We start from the raw sequence: 18873 nt of genomic DNA, 5'->3' as shown, positions 1-18873 counted from the left end.
CCCACACACACTGGGACTACCACTGGTTGATCCTCTCTTTTCTGACTGCCTTCTCCCTGTCCCAGGCCATCGGCCTGCCTTGCCATGTCCTAGCTGCACATTGCTGACTGCTCCATTCTGGTTCTCGGTCCTGGTATCCTGCTGGGAAAGGAAATTGTCATGGTCTGAGTCTTACTGGTTTCTGTTCTGCTGCTGCCATGTGCTACATACATTCTTAGACACTCAGAACCACAGCCTGGAGGCAGACGTCATTATCAGTCCCATTTCTCAGGTGAAAAGACTGAGATGTAGGGACGTTAAGCAATTCAATTCAAGGCCCTACAGATAGTAAATAGCAGAACTAGAATGGGAGCCCATGTCTCTGACTCCAAAAGCCACCTGGCCTCTCACCTAGTAACCTCTGTCCTCCTCCATGGTTCCTGGGGTGTAGATTTCACAACACAGCATCAGACCACTGTTTATTCTGGGCTGTGGAAGATGAGGAAGAGTGTGTGTGTGTGTGTGTGATAGGGGGTGGGGAAAGAAGAGAGGAGCTAAGAGGGAGAATGTGAAAACCAAACACAAATATCCTCAAAGAAGGGAAGGCAGGGGCCTGTACAGGATGACTCCCCGGCAGACCTGCTCCTCTGTGGAGATGGAGCTGTGGAAGGGCGGACCCCTCAGCCTTCAGTAGACATGTTGTTGGAAGCCTTCATCTGCAGGGCCTTCTCCATAGGAGCTGAGGGCGATGAGAAGCATGGACTCATAGACGGTGGAGAAGTGCATCCCCTTCGGATTGGTCAATGCCTCCTTCCAAAAACTGTCCTGAAAAATCATAAATCAATGTAGTCATCCTGTAGAAAAATACCCTGAGTAACTGTGAAAAGGTAAGATTGAATTTGAATCTCTACATTCTAATCCTCAGAATCACAATGACTCTGGAAGGTATGACATGCAAGGTCCACATTTTTCTGCCTGGCATTGAAGCAGTGAGAAGGGAGCCAAGGAATGAATGAATGAATGAATGAATGAATGAATGAATGAATAGATAGACAGACAGACAGACAGACAGATAGATAGATAAATAAATAAATAAATAAAATCAAGTTGACAGCAAGCAGCTAAGATATAAAAAGCTCACCTGTTAGAAATGGGTGGTAAAAACTTTAAAAACAGGACTGCCAACTCTTGATTTTCTGCTGTGGCTTAAGTGGTTTGTTATTTTCATTATCTATAATATTACTATTATGAAAATAATATCATATTTATGTGTATATATGTATATAAAATCGTGGGATCTCCCCCGAGTTCCCTACTGCTCTCTCTTGTGCATTCTGAGAAGTCATCACACGTCCTAGGCATAGGTGCATGTGTGCATTTTGCATAAATAGTATCACACTATAATGCTGCTGTGCAGCGTGGTTCTTTTCCCCACTGAAGCCCATAAGCCTATATTAGGAACTCTTACAGAATGGATTTGTGTGATTCTTTTTTAAAGCAGCATGAGTTCCATCGCATAGATGTTGTGTGGTACATTGTTAGCTCCATATTCTTTCTGCCGCTACAAACTAATTGGAATTTGATCATCAAGGTTTTGGGAGAAAGCGACCAGGGCTCCGGAAGAGCTTCCGGCCAATGCTAAGACTTGACCCATCCTCTCCTCTCCTCATCTGTCCAAAGGGAGAGGTAAGAGGAAGAGTGACGAGAAAGGGGTGGACAGCAATGGCAGAGGAAGGTAGGAAAATGTTCTGGGTAGTTTGCCATAGGTTTAGAATCCACACTGGCTGCCCATAGAAATCTGAGACACTTTTGGCAATCCAAACCACTTCAGGATGAAAAGATAAAAGGAATGTGGAATATTATTGTACGTCTTCCTTTATTTCTTTTTGTCCCACTTCAGCTTCTTAGGGTCATATAAAACAAGCCCATTTAAGAAAGATAAAGCTACTGGAAAAATTATACAGCGTGTCCATAACTTTGTGTGAGTGACTTTTTTCAGAAGCCTGCTAGTGTAAAGTGGAGGTTAAATACACAGACACTGAGGCTGTCCCACCTGGGTTTGAATACTAGCTCTTCCTCCTACTAGTTGTATGGACTTGGGCAAGTTATTTCACCTCTCAGGGCCTCAGTTTCCTCACCTGTAAAATGAGGAAAATAAAAGCCTCCAGAGGGTGGTGTAAGCTGAAATGAGTTTTAGTACATGAAGAGCTCACAGTGGGGCCTGGCACCCAGTAAATTCTCCATAAGCCAGAGCTGTTGGGGGAAAGGGCTCAGTCAGTCCCAGAGTCCAAAAGACCTGGTTTAGAATACCAGCTATGCTCCTCGGGAGCTCTGAGATCTTGGAGAAGGTACCTTACTTACCTAAGCCTCAATTTTGTATCTGTATGTTGGAATGCTAATAATATCTACCTTACAAGGCTGTTAGAAATATTGAATGTGATGATGCACGCAGGTAAGGCATGGAATACCTGCTTCAGGGGGCTCTTGGGAATATCAGTGCAATGGTGCATATAAAACATATAGCTCAGTCCTCATAGGAGGCACATGGAGCATCAGAGCCATTGCTGTTGTTACCAAAAGCACCAAATCACCCAACAGTTGGCTCATCAGACTGGTGTGTTGGTCTGTGCAGGCCTTGGTGACGACACCAACAGGGATACAGGGAGGCAGCCGTACAAGAAAAGGAAGTGAGAGCCACTTGTGTTTGAGAGTCTTTTGGGGAGGACTCAGTGACCTGGTAGAAGTGGCAGTTCTTCCTCAGCTGGTGTTTGCTGACTGATACAAAGGGCCAGGCTCCAGAGCCAGCAGCCTGGTTCAAGGTCTGGCTCAGCCTCTCACTAACTGGGCCAAAGAACTCTTGGTAAGTGCTTTCAGCTCAGTCCCCTGATCTTAAGATGAAGACGCAGGAGTGCCTGCCTCATGGGGTTGTGGTGAGTCTTCAGGGAGCGAATGCAGCTGGCACATGGCAAATGCTCCATACTTGTTACCTCTTACAGCAGGAGCCGTTCAGGGGTCATCAACACCCATCGCCAACTGCTGCAAACTGATGAAAACGAATTCTCCTGTATTGGGTCCCAGGTTCTCTGCAGCCAGCAGAATAATTTTTGCATCCTCTGAACTGCAGATTAAGATGATAAGTATAAGAGAAAACAAAGTAAGTCAATCGCACATACATGCACACGTACACACACACACACACACACACACACACACACACACACACACTTTTAAAGTCAAGCCTAAAACTGCTCCAAATGAGACATGAACTCTTTGTTCCCTGAACACGCTTTAGGGAAGAGAAATGCCCAAACTATTCCCAGCATGCACACTTCTTGAACCACCAGCAGTACACAAACTGGCAGCTTTTGCCAGATGGAACAGAAGACTCGCTGCAGCTCTCTCCCGAAGCACAAGTCAAGAAAGTCTCAGACCGATTCTGTGCTCTAGTTTCTCTGTTTCATTGACTCAGAACAACAGATCTGGCTTGTTAGTCTTCAGCCACACAGGAGGAGTTGACAGAGGACCTCAGATCAGGAGCATTCAGAATTTTTGAGTTGGGATGGTGGGGAAACGGAGTAGGCCATGGTACTTTTTCCTTCCACCCAAACCTGTCAACCTGCATTTTGAGGACACACGAATGAAATAGTGACATTCTTTAAATGAGACAAATTATCATCTATTTATCTGAGCTCCAACCATGTGCCAGGCACTGTGCAATGAGCAAGACAGAAGGCTCCTGCCCTCACGGAGCTGACAGTCAGATAGACACTATACAAGTGAACAATGGGGGACAACGGGGTTGCAGGTGGCACTCCAGGCCAAGGGATCAGCAAGTCCCAAAGTGCCAAGGCCAGAAACTCTCAGTTTATTGAAGAACAGAAGGGTGTCAGTTATTAATTCCTACTAGAAAGCAGACCCTTAGAAGCACCACAACAAAAACAATGGCTGTCATAGGCTGACTGATTACTATGTCCCGACACGGTGCTAAGGGCATTACAGGCATGACCTTGTGGAATCCTCACCATTCTGTGAAGTAGGTAGGATGATTATCTTCCTTTTACAGATAAGGTATTTGAGGCACACAGAGCACACACCTAGAAAGGGTCAGAGACTGGTTTCAAACCTAGGCTATCTGTCTCCAGAGCCCATGCTCTGCACAACAGCCCAAGTCCAGTATCCAGCCCACCTGGCAGATGCTTCTAGAACTTATTCAGTGCATCATAACACTATAGCATGTGGGATTTCATTTTAGATTTAAAAAAAAAAAAATTTGTTGTTGGTGGTGATATTGAGTAAAACAGGAAACTTGCTTATATGTATCCTTAATTTTGTATCGTTTCCATCTGCTTTTTACATCCATAGAAAAATGAAAAGTTCCTATCTGCTTTTCCTATTTGTTTCTCCAAACGTAAGCAACAGAAGACTCTTTCCTACTTACCCCTAGCAACTGCTGACATGGTCCTAAGATTCTCTTGCAGAAGGGCCACGTCATGGTTGGTGTATCTCACCCTGGCAGTGATGGTGAAATGGGATTTGAGTTCATTCTCTACAACCCTCCACAACTCATCCACTCTATGCCAGGAGGAAATCCCAGAGTGACCTCCAAACATCCCAACGTGCTTCCAGCCCAGGTACCAGAGACATTTCCGGAGAACATCACCAACTTCATGCATGGGTGGCACGAGTTTCACATAGGTGTCATACAAGAAGTCATTCTCTAGTTTTGCTGTTTGTCCAATAAAGTCAAACACGGGGATATTCCACTCAGAGGCCAGCAAACCGATAACCTTGAAAGTAACCAAAAGGATGTCTTTTCATTATTGAATTTATGCTACATTCAAACCCAATTGAATGGTATCTGCATAAACTTTGGATTCAGAGATGCTATGGGTCATACTGGAGCTTCTCTTTTGGAATATTGTTGATAGATAATGTTTTGTGGGTAACCAACTTGAGGATGCAAGGCTTCAGAGGAGAAGCATAAAAACAGCATTTATTGAGAGCTTATTATATGCCAAGCACTTTACTAAGAGCTTACACATATCATCTCAATTCTTGAAACATTTCTATGAGGTAGGTATGATCATTATCCCATTTTATAGATGAAAACTTGGGGGCACAGAGATGTAAGTTACAAAGCTAGCAAATAGTGGAGCAGGATTGGAATTCAGGCAAATATGGTTCCAGAGCCCACACTCATAGCTACTAGTTACTCTCTTAGTTTTTCTTTCTTAGTTTGTTCCTTATTCATTTCTCATCTATTTTTCATTAGGAGCCAACAACTTACAAGGAACTTTGGAGACCTTGCTCTTAAAGGAGTTTATGATCTATTACAGCAGCTAAGACATATAAAAACAGCTTTAGGGTTAAATATACCCTTCACTATTTATAGTCAATTGATTTATAGGAGGTTAGGAAAGTAAGAAATTACTTCTGATTTGGGAATTAGGGATGTGGAAGTGAGGATGGAGGGATGAAGAAGGGCTCTATGGTATTTTAGTAGGGTCGGCTTTGGGCAGCAAGAAATGTATCAAATGGAGAATTCCAGGAGAGAACAAGATTCAAATTGAATGGTGAACTTGAGTCTACAGCACCGACTAATGAGAGTTCTGCAGTATTTTTCAGAGTGAGACCTGTGACACTCTCCTTCCTCTTCAGCCTTTGCATTAATACCTCTCAAAGCACAAGACAGGCAAGAGCTTCCACAAAGCCAACCCCATTAGCTGAACAAATACAAGTCATTCCTTTCTGTCATTGTCTTGCCTTAGTTTATTGTCACCTGTCACACTTCATTCTTTCCCACTTACTGTTACCATCACTGAATAATTTATTATGTGCACCAAAGGGAAACCTACACAAACAAATGACATTTTTTCTATTTGAAATCAAGCACTCATTTTCCTCTTAATTTTTTCTGAGCCACATGGCTGACAATATTAGAGTGAAGAATTAGTCCAAACAATCAACAAGGTTGTTAGTGACACCCACAATCTAGTGAGTGAACTTATAATTATTTATTTCAAAGGCTTTTAAAAAAGAGAATATGAACTGTTCTAATTGCATGGTCTAATTCCCATCTCAAAGAAGTGGTACCCAAGACCTACACAGTAATTTATCATAAAGCCATCCTTGTCAAGAGATTATTCAAGGCTGTACCATTATCTTAAAGACCACCCCTTCCAATGGAAACTCAGCTAGAGCTTCCAGAAGGCTGCATACCTCTGCTGCTTCTGGACATGTGGGTCCAAACAGGGCAGAAATCTGTTCTCTCTGGACCTGGTCGGTGAAAATAGCAAGAGACTCCCTGGCACTGCAGGCTGTGTTGGTATAAGTGAATTCCCAGCTGAGGTTTCCAAGGTCCACCGGCTCGGAGTTGATCTTGTCCACGGCAGTTTGGAGGCCCGCACCGAGCCTTTGCACACTGAAAGCATGGGAGCTGTTCCAGGGAACTTGCAAAGCCACAGTGCGTTTAGCAGCTGCAAGACAAGTCACCAGCACAGTGACAACGAGTGTCAGAACTAGTGGGTGGGCATCATGGCATCCGACCCCCAAACAGAGCCCAGATCTAAGTGTGGCTTCAGCACCAGTCCTGGGAGCCATGCATGACATCCAACTCCTGGCTCACTGCAAATCTGTGAGAGGCGTAGCCTCCTGACCACTCATGCCAGGAGCTTAAATGACAATGCAGAGTTCCCTGGGGACCACAGCTTGCTTTCTACTCAGTGCCATTAATTAACTGAAACCTTCCCTTTCAGAATCTGCCCCAACACATCTAGGAGCAGCAGTCTTGAGGAAAGAAGCTAGGACAGGGAGCCAGCAAGTCCCTGGTAATTGATCCAGTGATACCACTGACAACTTTATGGTCCTAGGCAAGTCACGGAACCCCCCCCCCCAACCTCGGATCCCTGTCCACGAGCAAAAAGAGAATCATGGAAACCACTCAAGTGTAAGCAGATGGCCTGGGCTGGAATTCTGACTCTGGCACATAATTAGTTGTGTGATCTAGCTCATGTGACCTCTCTCTATGTCGTCATCTTCTGATCCATAATGGGGGTAAAACTGTAATGGGATCTTCCCCAAAACATATGGTAAGGATTAACAGAGATCATACAAATCCAGCATTTGGCACAATGCCTGGGCAAAGAGAGTCATTTTGTCAATGTTAGCTGACAGTGACGATGGTGACAATAATGACAAAGACTGATGCTGGACTGATGATGGTGATTTTGTAATAATGATAATAATTATCACCCGTTGAATTAATCTTCTAATTTTTCTAGAACAAGGGATCTAATGGCTATGAGAGGGTTTACTCACAACTGGCACAGTCTGTGTCCCTCACCCTGGCATAGGGCACCAGGGAGAGGTTACTGAGAGATGAATATTAACTCTCCTTCTGCACAGGTCAGGGCAAAGAGCCAGGGGCAGCTCTTTGTTGAAGAATTACATGTGAAGTATTACAGATGTAACACTTTACATATAAAGTATTACTTCATATGAAGCATTAAAGGGATGGCAAGACCCTTGGGAAGCCATTGCTATCCCCAGGGAAGATGAGCCAGCCATCAACGGGCAAATGCACATCAATATAAAGGGTTCAGTTCTCACCGATCATGGACTTTCTTTTGGATCTCCCTGACGGAAGAAGCTGGCATCTGCCATTCATCTCAGGGTTATGTATTTTAGCACAGAAGACTTGCTATGATTCTCAAAGCTTGATCTAAGCACCACCTACATCAGTCTCTCCTGATGTGGAAAATACAGATTCCAGGGCCCCACTCCAGACCCTATGATCAGAATGTCTTGGGTTTGCTCTGGGAATCCACATTTAATATCATATATCCCTAAGTATACTAAAGTTTGAGAAGCTCCGAGACAATCTGAAGTGAGAAGCGGGAAATAAGAGCCGATAATTATTCTCTACTTATTTCCTCAGTTGCCTTAGCGCTGGCTTCCCTCGAGGGGCCATTTCTAACACCACGGGTTAGAGGGATTGCTTTTCTCCAAACAAATTCAAATTCACCATAACTGCTTCTTCACTGAGCCTCAGAACCTCTCTGTCCTCTTGGTAGGACAGCTTAGTATCAATTTGCAAAGTCATCTCTATCTGAGACTGAAAACACCTTTGCTCTAATCACAGGCAGAATTCCTTGGATTTTTTTGCCTCAGATGTTTACCAAGATATATGTGGCCTTGGGCAAGTCAGTTAAATCTGTGCTTTAGTTTCCTCACCTTCCGAATAAGTTTAACAATGCCTCCCTCAAGGGATGTTGTGAAATTACTTGTACATAATTAGCGTGGTGCCTCATATTTAGTAGAAATTCAGTAAAGAAACACTCTTAATGGGTGTGTCTTATATAAGTCATGATCTCAAAAGTAGGATTCTAGGAACAATATTTTATTATATATTCTGTGTTCCCTCTCCCCCTCTCATATATAAACTTCTTAAAATCTGTACTCCCACTCTGGATCATTTTAGATTCTTTGTGTTTTCAGATTTCCCTTCCCTGAGAATCTTTGAAGCCAGGAGACTATGTGTCCCTCTTTGAATCCTCAGATCCAGCATAGTTTTGGGCCTTTACATATGCAAATTAATATTAATCGTAATAAACGTAAGTTTTTTGTTTTTTGGTGTTTATTTTTTGTATTCATAAGTGCTTACAAATGAGCGTGGTCAGAACAAGAAGAAAACACTGATGATGGAAGGAGAACTGACTCTGGGTAGTAAACACACAATGTGATATATAGATGATGTATTACAGAACTGTACACTTGAAACCTATGTAAATTTACTGACCACTGTCACCTGAATACATTTAATTGAAAACAAAATAAAAACAGAAGAAAACACTGAAGATGTTCAGCATTGGTGAGAGTTGAAGAAATAAACATACACGGCTGGTAGGGAGTGTTGATAGCCATTTTTCAATATGCACCCAAAAGCCTTAAAAATATGTGCATCTTTGACTCAGAAATTTCAATTTTGGAGACTTATCCTGAAGAAATAAGGTAGTATAATAAGATTTTACTACAGTACTTGTTTATATGTCAAAAATTAGACACAACTTTTATGTCCAACAGCGGGGGCCTGGATAAATAATATAGAGGAATCCATATGACTAAAGACCAAGCAGTCATTAAAAAGGAATGCATTTATGGACTTAGGAAGATGGTCACAATGTATTAATCAAAGAGGCACATTATAAAACAACAGGTATAGTATTCCCTTTTTGCTGGTTTTTGTTTTTAAAAAAGCACACAAAGTTGCATGCAAAGATTACATACACCAAGCCACTAAAAGTGGCTCTTTCTGGATGATGGGACCTATGAGTGCTGTTTATTCTCTTTGCTTATCATCATTTTCATATTTTTGTCTTCATACCTGCGATAAGGAATACAAGTGAAAGTTTTAATTAAAATGAAACCCTACAGACTTGCGTTTGTGGAGTGAAAGCATGGCGGTTCAACTTACGCTGTCTGAGTTCTCAGGTCGGGAGCACCTCATGCTGGCCTGGGCCCTCACACTTGTAGGCAGTTGGCTTACCTCTGTGGGCTCTAATTACCTCTGCTGAGTTCAGCCCGCCCCTTCCATTTCTCCATTGGCCCTAGAAAAGGAGAGAGACAGAGATGCTGTGGTCCAGGTAATGGCAATCACCTAGAAATCATTAGGTGATTACTATCTATAGTAACAGGCCCACCCACTTTGTGCATAGGGCTTCATTGGCTGGAGTGGAAATGCCTGAGGTTAAAATCAATTTAGTGGGATTTACAGGGACAGTGGCTGCTGGAGGGAGCACGATGTTCTCCACTTTGTTTCTCCAGTCCTTCCCTCCTTCTAGGAGATTCTTGTGCCTACAAGTTACAAGTACCATGGTGGTTGAAGGAAGAGGCCATATTGTTTCATCCAACAATACTTTGGAACAAAGGTAGCCTGTGCGTGGCCAGCGGGAGTGCAGAGCTTGATTCTCTGTGTCAGTGGGGGTGGCGCTTTGATGCCTAGCTACTTTATCCCACCTCTGTTTCCTGAAGAGACTATTACAGAGGAAGCGTTCTTTCTGCCTGACTTATGGTTTCCCTGATGCTAACCAGCCTGGACCATAAACTAGACACAGGGCCAGCTGTTCAACATCCAAGATCAGATAAAACTGGCTATACCCAGGGTTGTGGGGTTTTCATAAAACCTCTAGCATTTTCCCAGCTGCTTGCCCTCCTTTCCTGCTTTCCCCTTGCATCCCTTCAATTTGTAAATGAGTGGTCTGACCGTATTTAGAGAAAAAGTGAGGGTTTAGAATGTGTGGATGAGAACTTCTCCAGAAAGTGAGAGGCAGGAAAAAGTGTTTGGCCCCCTTGGAATAGTGAGATGAGCCTGTCATATCCCAGAGGGAAAGACAAAGGGAGAGACAAGCCATCACCTCGGCCCTCACACCCTCCCTCAAATCTCAGGATGTGAAAAGGCATCAGCCTCAGGCTTCTTGAGTGAATAAGCCTGTCATTGAGCCTCTGTTTCCTTTTCTATGACGTGGGGAAATGGCAGGGGGCAGAGATCTGTGACCTTACCAGCTTCTTGTCCTAAAATCCTAGGACACTGGTGGCTTCGTAACTGACCCACGGACTCCACCCTTGGCAGTACAGCAGGTTCCTTTCCGGGATTTGCATACAGATGCCTAAGGGGAGATTTCCTGAAGGTCTGGAACACCTTGTACTGACCAGCTTAGGAAGCGCGAATAAAAGGCGGCTATATTACCTGTTGGGGTGTGGACGTCAAACGTTCCTGTCACGGTCTCAGTTCTTGCAAACAGCTGAGCTCACTTCACTGAATACGAAGCTCCTAGTGAGTAAATGTTTGAGGAGCCATGAAACAGTGGAACAGAGTTTGAACTGATACAGAGCAGGAGATCATATGTCTTATATCTGCAGCAACGCAACGTCCTTGGATCCAAAAGCCATTCCTTTTGGTAACCGCACACACGCTACTCCGAGAAGGCCGGGGACGGGCACTGGCCTTGGCTTTCTGATGAGGACACTCTGGTCCTGTTTCTGAAGAGGTTTGTGTGAGGGGAAGAGGACCTTCCCTCCTGGGGACTCCACCTGTCTCTTAACGTACTTCAGCCACCCAGTATTTATCCCGTGCGCTGAAATAGACTCTTCCTCTGGCCTGTGATGTGTGCTCTTGCCCACACCTGTTTCCACCAGGAACGTAGTGTCTTTGATACCTGAGCAGCTGCTTTTTTGACCATCCGGGGCTTCTGATCAATATTTTCCAGTTTTAGTCTGGCTACAAAATAATCTGAAGTTTAGCAGGTTGGTCTGGCCTAAATGCCAGGTTTCTGATCTGAATACTTATTTTGTTGTCTTTGATCCTGCCTCCCAGATAAAGCCCCCGTGTCCCAATAAAGCACTGGCATGAAGAGGAAAAACTTCCTGAAAGTGCTGGGGAGATGGGGCAGCGGCTTGCTCTGGCTACTCAATAATCAAAGATACTAAATGATTAACAGTGATATAATTACTTTCCATAACATGTTAAGTTTTCTAAAAACCCCTTTGTTGCCACAGTGTCCCAACACTGAGCGAATAAACAATGCGTCTGTCCTCGCTTAATCCATCTTTCTCTGCTGATTACACAGAGAAGGATTGGCTTCTCCATCCGAGCCAATCAGGGACCTGTGTGGCCTTAGACTTGGTGTCTGGGTGACTTCTCTAAAGTGAAGCAGGATGTCCCTTCTGACTCCTCCACCCTCCTGAGCTTTTGTCTGAAGAGACCAGAACCCCTCCCATTTCCTGTCATTTCCACTCGGCTCACATTAAAGCCTCCCAAATAGCTCCCTAGCTAGACGCTCAGAGCTGCTCTCTATGCTGTGAGCACGGGGAACCAAGGCTGCCACGCAGAGGACGATGTCCTTAAGTATTGATGCTGCTTTCAGCGGTTTTTCCCCCCAAGTATTGATGCTTCCATCAGCGGTTTTTCCCCCCAAGTATTGGTGCTTCTGTCAGAGGTTTCTCCCACGCCCTCCTATAGGAAGCAGAGGAGCAGAATGGTTGGGAGCACAGTTTGAAATGAAACTTCAGCTGCCTTGGAAAAGTTATATACTGTCTGCACTTCAATTCCCTCATTTCTAATTACCCTGATGCGTTCACGTGAGGATTAGATGAGGTAACAGGTAGAGCACACAACATGGTGTGTGGCATTGAACAAACAGTCAGTGGGTGGTAGCAGTTTTATAACAAGGGACTATTGTTTCAGTCAAGATCGCACACTCCATTGGATGGATGCTATACAAACACAAAAGAACAAACCACTGCTACTACAGAAACTAGAGGGACAGGCAAAACTCAAGGCTGTCTTCAGGTTCCTGTGGAGCAGTTATAACTTGTTCACTGCTGCCACCAGGCAACGCCACCTTTTGCTTATATTCTGTCAGTATTAAGGCGGATAACCTTTGGTCTAAATCAGTGTTGTCCAAGAAAAATAAGAGTGTTCGCCACATTATGTCATTCAGAAATTTCCAGCAGACACTTTTTAAAAAGTAAAAGGAACCCGTAAGATTACTTACCTAGTTATGTTATTTTCTTCACACCAAGTCTCCAAAATTTCGTGTGTATTCTGTACTTAAACATATCTCAATATAGACTTGCCTCATTTCAAGTTCTCAGTAGCCACATGGAGCTACTGGTCACATGTGTGGAATGGTGAGGTCTCCATCTTCGCTCTGAGCTATACTCCTAACTTGCTCCTAATTTCCTGTGGGATTGTTGAAGGTTCTGGGCACTTAGAACTGACACCTCTCTCAGGGACCTTTACACTTTCCGTCTGATTCTTAAATGCTCCTGGGAAGTTCTTGCTGATAAAGGAGTAGGTTGCCTATGTCACTGTGTTCCAACCTTGCAGACCCTGAGAATAATAGTGTTTATATGGCACACCGAGACCCCTAGATGAGGCCATCCATGACCACACCGGGCCACTCCGAGGGCTGAAGGGTCAGTATTGCTTAGCCCATCAGTGTGCCATGGCTTGCCAGTTGGGAAGCTCAGATCTAAGTCTGCAAGGCAATTTGCTTTGTGTGTGTGTGTGTGTGTGTGTGTGTGTGTGTGTGTGTGTTGTCGGGGGGTTGAGGGTCATATCTGGGTTTGGGGAAGTTTTTATTGCAATCTGTGCAAGAACCATTCTTGTCGAGCCCGTGCTCATGCTTCAGTAACACTTCCTTCCCACAAATAATGAGCAAGTGGCCGCAAGAACTCCGGTACCCAAACTGTTGCTGTCAGTGACCGAGTTGAGCAAAACGAGCTTCTACAGACAGTGAGCTGTGGGGCCAGCTTCTCCCCCGTGCGCTGTGAAGCCCCGTGGTGCAGGATTGACAGCAGAGCCAGCGTAGAGCTGTGGGTTTTCACGGCACAGCAGACAACTAAGCAGAAAAGGCTGGGCGGTGGGGTGTGCACAGCAGAATATATGATACACTGGCCCCCTCTGGTTGAGTGAATCGAAACTCTGTGGGAAATGATCTCCGTGGTAAGAAGCACATTCGGGCAGATGGGATGCCCTTCTGAGGAGGGAAAAGGAAGCTGTTGTTTCACCCTTGCCATCAGGTTCACGTGGCTGGCATTGGATCCTACTTCCTCTAGGGCAATAGTTCTTAATTTTCTTTGGGAGACCAACGAAATTTGCTGAGAGAAATGCATATATAAATACAAAAGATTGCAAGGGGGTATGGAATAGATTATACTCCATCACAGATACGTGCTTGGGCTCTGGATTCAAAATCTGATGCTGAGACTGTGTTACCTGTAAGCCAAGTGCCTTGAGCAAGTTACTTGGCCTCTCTTAGCTTTCCCTCTTCTGCAAAATGATAATAATAAGTTCTTCATAGGGTTACTAGGGGGTTAAATAAGATATTGCAGACAAAGCTCGTAGCACAGTGCCAGCCCAGGGGAAGTGCTTAATAATCTCCACGTCATGATCACCTGGAAGGCCTTCAGAAAGGAGCTGACATAAGATTGCTCCCCTGGAGGACGTCCTTTGAGCGCCATTAGCCTTTGGAAACATCAGATAATGAAGGAAAGGGTGGGTATGGAACTACGATAATTGGAAGGGCCAATTATGGCACCCTTGTTAAGAGTTTAAGGAACTTCGCCCCTTCCTTTCACATCTCAGTAGAAGAGTAAACTTCAACGTCAGCTCTGCCATGTGGGAAGCTAAAGGTCAGTCCATCACAGCTTTATTTTTGCTCATTGGCCATCACAACCTCTGCCCTGCTGTACAGCTACCTGTAGGTAGGGGCATCTTGCCTCCTTTCTTTCTGATCCATCGTTGCTCAGTTAACATGAACTGATTCAGCCTCTACTTCTAGGACCCTGCTTCTCTTTCTTCTTGGCTCATGTTGCCCAACTTCTGAAGATTTGGATTTGCTGTCAAAGCAGATTAAGAACCTTCCTAAACAAGTGTACCCACGCCCGTATGTCCCAGCTACTCCAGACATGTTGTGCTTTCCCTTTTCCTTCTCATCTCCACATTTCTTCTTTGCCCTCACCAGGAATGCTTATGATGAGCATTGTTGGGTAGCTCTTGCATAATCTAAATCTAAGGAAGTATTCTAACGCAGAGGAGCCAGAGGTTTAAGATGGCTCTTCTGGATTCTGAGGGCAGAAGTTTTATTAAAAGGAGAAACTCCGCTTTCCTTTAGAAGGACTTCATCAATTCAGTGCTACCTGCCTGGAACCTAGAAACACCGCCCTAAAACCTTTAAATAATATTTGGCACCCTGACTGATTCATTCTCCCCACAACCTGCTCTAAAATCTGCTTTGCAAACAGCCATGCCCTCTAAAGAAGGGCTCTTTTTCACAGACAAGCTACAAATCACCTGGCTTTACAAAATAGCCTGAAATTATTTAAAAAAAATAAATAATGCTTGGCCCCACCACCACCATCATTACCCCATGACCAAGCTATAGGATCTGGGGAAGGTGATGAACTTTCTCTGAGCTTCCATTTTTCTCATCTATATAAATCATAACTACCTGGCAGTTTTCCTGTGGGGCCCAAATGAAGTCTTTGTCGCAGGGCCTGGCTCCCAGCAGCCATGGAAGGTTTGGGTATTGAAGGTATTGTCCCCACTTACATCTCACAGGTTTGTTCAGAAATAGTCTGGAAGTGTTTTATAAACTGGGAGGCACTATGTAAATACACGGTGGCACTATGTGAAGTTGGCCCACTTATAAGGCCTGTCCTTCCCTGCTTTCAAAAATGGGAAAAACCTGGTTTCTGCTTCTGAAGCACTGTCAGTGCCTATCATAAGAAGTATCTTGACTGTTTCCAGGCTCTGTTACAAAACTCTGGAATGTTGGCCTCTAGTGTTTTAGAGCTACTGGATATGAAATGTGTGGTTCCTTTGTCCCTAAGAAAGGGGAGGGAATGTATACAAACCAACCAGAGCAGCATGTGAGTGTCAGAACCACAGCTAATGGGTTAGACTCTTCAACTCCTCGGGCACGTCATCTATGAATGACCTTCAACAATGAAGGTTTGCACTGTTTTAGGGGCTATGGGATACCCAATCTCAAAAGAATTTTTCTTTTTTATTGAATTCTAAACGCATATGGCTGTGGGAAGGAAGAACTGAAAAGTATTGCAAAGGAGGCTTTATCTACCACATTTTTTGAGAGAGATTCCATAGGATACAACGATTAATTGAGAGGTGGGGTAGTGGGCTGGGGTGCTGGAGACCTGGGTTCTGGATGTTTTTCTCCTACTGAATCGACAGCTTACCTTACTTTGCCTTTTGGGCTCTCAGGTACCCTCAAGAATAAAATTAAGGCTGTGGGATCAGGTGAGCTCCCTACACACCCACACTCACACCCACATGGGCTGTCTAGCTGGGATGCCGTGTGGCTTTGATTTATAATATTTACCTAAAGGAGAAGTGGGAGCATGAGTGGCAATACCTCTGCTCTTGCCAAAGCGCTACTCTGGGACTTGGTCTGCCCACTGATATTGAGTAACACCTTTCTTCTGGAGCACATAATGAGTTCCCCTCGGTGCCAAGTTGTCCTCTCAGCTACACTCAACATAGCCAGACTACCCACAATACAGTCCCTTTCAGCATTTCAGAAGCTGAGCCCATTGAAGGAAAGGTGGCTGCTTGGAGCAGTGGTGCGCCTAGTGTGGTCCCCAAACCAGCAGCCTCCACGTCACCTGGAATTGTTAGAAATGCAGATTCTCAGGCCCTCACCCAGGCCACCTGAACCAGAAACTGAGCGCCAGCTCAGCAGTCTGTGTTGTAACAAGCTGTCCAGGGGATTGCGATGCCTGCTGAAGATTGGGAATCACTGGCTTGGAGCATCAGAGCATCAGAAGGTGTTCAGTGGGTTGCTACTTAATACAAGCTGGCATTAGACCAACCAGTGGGCCTCGTGCTCCCAGTTTCCATTGAACTGCATCTTCTTTAGCCACTTCTTAGAATCCCTTTTCTTTCAGGTACTAAGACGGGCCTAAAATTCTGTGGCAAGAAATGACCGTAAAGAGGTAATGCACTTGGATGAGAATCTAGCTTAATAAGACCTCTGTGTTGATGTGGTAGCCACTCCTCCAGGCCGGAGTCAACAGGAAGTGGTATTGGCTTCTGATTTTGATATTGGCTGCCTGACCAATACAGCTAGAAGAAACCTAACGCTGCATTTCCACGAATTTCTTCAGGCCTGATACGCAGAAAGTGTTCAGATGTCTATGGTCTGCTGGTGGTTAAGTGAACACTTATCAACAGTGTAGCACCATATAGGGACAGAGGTACCGCAGTGGTTGTCTGTGACCCTGGGTCAGGTCTTGTCTCAATGACGAACGGGTTGTGTGATTCTGAGTGATTTTTCTCACCTGAAAAGAACTTGTTAGCCTCACCCGTAAAAACAGAGGTTAAAGACAATCTCCAGAGCTCTTTCATCTCCACCCCTCATCGCTGTTTAGTAATGATGCCTTGGAGTCTTCAAGATTTTGGAATCCGGGTGGTGTCTAGAGACTTTAAAATGGAAAGAGAGAGTAGGATAGGCAGACGAGTGATGCAACAGCAACTCTGCTTCTTTCAGGGCCTTGCAAAGCTGTGGGTGGTGCAGGCTGGACCTACAATTCTACATTCTAAATACCATCTCGCTAGTCTTGTCCCTCCGTCTAGACTCTAGAGTGATTTACCTTATTTGGTTAAGAGACCTTGTAATTCTGCAGGGGTCACTGGACCCTTTTGGAAGAAGGCTGATCTCTAAATACAGATCTCTACCTATTTGAATCTTAAACTTATAGCTTGAGAGACAGAGTGGCTTCTCATTTTTCTCTCAGTCTAAATTCAGGGAGCACCTTTTCCCTCTTGTTATCTAGATCTTCCCTTTTCTATCACAATGTCAAGGATTCTGCCCCCAAAACAGATGCAAAGCGCTATCTACCCCTTTTCCTTTCCTTGGCAGACAGGTTCTAAAAAAAGATTTTGCTTGTTAAACGTTAGCTTTCTTAGCTAAGGGCTGTGCTGTGTTTTTTTTGGTTTTTTTTTTCTTCCTCTTAAGCCCATTGCATAACAATCCCGTTTTAACCTTTTGCCAAATTCTATACTTCTCATTGTCTGAGGTTACTACGAGTGTTTGAACAGGTAACTTCTACCTTTGAACCTCTATTGCAATAGGTTCAAAGGTTCCAGAGGAGCTTGTTGGCCACTCTCGGGACAGTAAGTATTGGCTTCAGGTGTGGCCTCGTCCCAGTTGCTGTGGAAAGAGCAGAGGTGCCTGACTCTGGTGCTGAACCAGTACAGCCAGCTGTGAGGGACACATTTCCTGCACCCAGGAAGTGAGAGTATTCTTACAAGGTAAGCTGCAGTAATGCTGCCTGTTCTAGAGTTTACACATCTATGGGAGAGCACGGATGGGAGTGGTTAGGGGGAGGAAGGTGGGACATGTGTCTATTCTCAACCCAAGGCTCTTTTACAACATGAAATTACATTTGGTTGAGTAGTAATCTCTGCTGACTTAGGTGGGAGGCACAAGAAATAAAAAAATCTATTGGAAACTAGGTAGAGACCTCTGAGTGATCTCAATGCTGACAGGAGATAGGCTTGGAAGAGAAAGGTATTAATTTCACTAAATGTGACTAAAACAGACTTACCACCTTTAAAGCCAGGATGTGGGTCTCCTTTATCTTCCATTCAGAAATTTCTGTATTGATACAGTGAGATAGGGCATTTATTGGCTGTTGATGGCAGTGATTTCCATTTGGAAGGAAGAAGGGGAAGGGGGAAACTTAGCAGACATTCTATTAGGTGCTGGGGTCTCTGTTAGATGTGGGACATGCGTTACCTCATTGGCTCACCACCTCCGGTAAGGTAGCTGGTGTCTCCTCATAACTAAATAATATGCCTCTGGACCTCAGCAACATGTCCTGGGCTACGTAGCAAAGAGATGGTGTGACAAGGGTTTGAGTCCTCATCAGTCTGTGACCACAGGCTGCTGCATGATGCAGAATTCTTGTGTGTTGCCAAATCTTCCATTATGCTCTCAGATCTTGGGAGGCCACTCACGTACACATAGGACTGAACAGGAATACAAGAATGCTAGAGCTTCAGAATGTCCCAGATTCTTCTGAATTGGAGCATTCAGTTCTTGAGGAAACCAGTAAAACAAAGGAAAGACTTGTCTTCTCCTGGACCTGAGCTCTTCATCTGGTTGGTAAAAGAAGAGCCCAGTGGTATTAGAGTGGCTAAGACTTGACACCCATTCTGCCCTCCTCTGCTCTCCGCTGAAGGAAGCTTCCTCTTGAGGACATGATCTGATGAAACTAAGCACAGCCATGTGTTCCTCTAGCCATGAGATGCCCCAGAAGATGGAATGGCAGGGACTACTCTCATCTTCCTGTACTTCGTCTTTCTCCCAT

The 18873-nt window shown here is 44.6% G+C and overlaps 2 protein-coding genes across 2 annotated transcripts in view; one reads left to right on the top strand and one right to left on the bottom strand.

Annotated features, from left to right (window-relative positions):
- Positions 1-6611, bottom strand: part of LOC109444060 (guanylate cyclase 2G) — a 42537-nt gene extending 35926 nt beyond the window's left edge. Inside the window, 4 exon segments of the mRNA XM_074339069.1 lie at positions 619-804; positions 3001-3116; positions 4418-4766; positions 6199-6611. Coding sequence (XP_074195170.1) covers positions 619-804; positions 3001-3116; positions 4418-4766; positions 6199-6588 — 1041 coding nt within the window. The 5' untranslated portion in view covers positions 6589-6611.
- Positions 6612-17662: 11051 nt separating this feature from the next.
- Positions 17663-18873, top strand: part of ACSL5 (acyl-CoA synthetase long chain family member 5) — a 46106-nt gene continuing 44895 nt past the window's right edge. The window contains exon 1 of the mRNA XM_019725142.2: positions 17663-17812. The gene's annotated coding sequence lies outside the window, so the exon portion shown is untranslated. The remainder of the gene's footprint in view (positions 17813-18873) is intronic.

The sequence above is a fragment of the Rhinolophus sinicus genome, linkage group LG07, assembly GCF_036562045.2.
Source record: "Rhinolophus sinicus isolate RSC01 linkage group LG07, ASM3656204v1, whole genome shotgun sequence".
Lineage (NCBI taxonomy): Eukaryota > Metazoa > Chordata > Mammalia > Chiroptera > Rhinolophidae > Rhinolophus > Rhinolophus sinicus.
The sequence above is the reverse complement of the archived record's forward strand: the minus strand, read 5'-3'. Positions and strand labels throughout refer to the sequence as shown.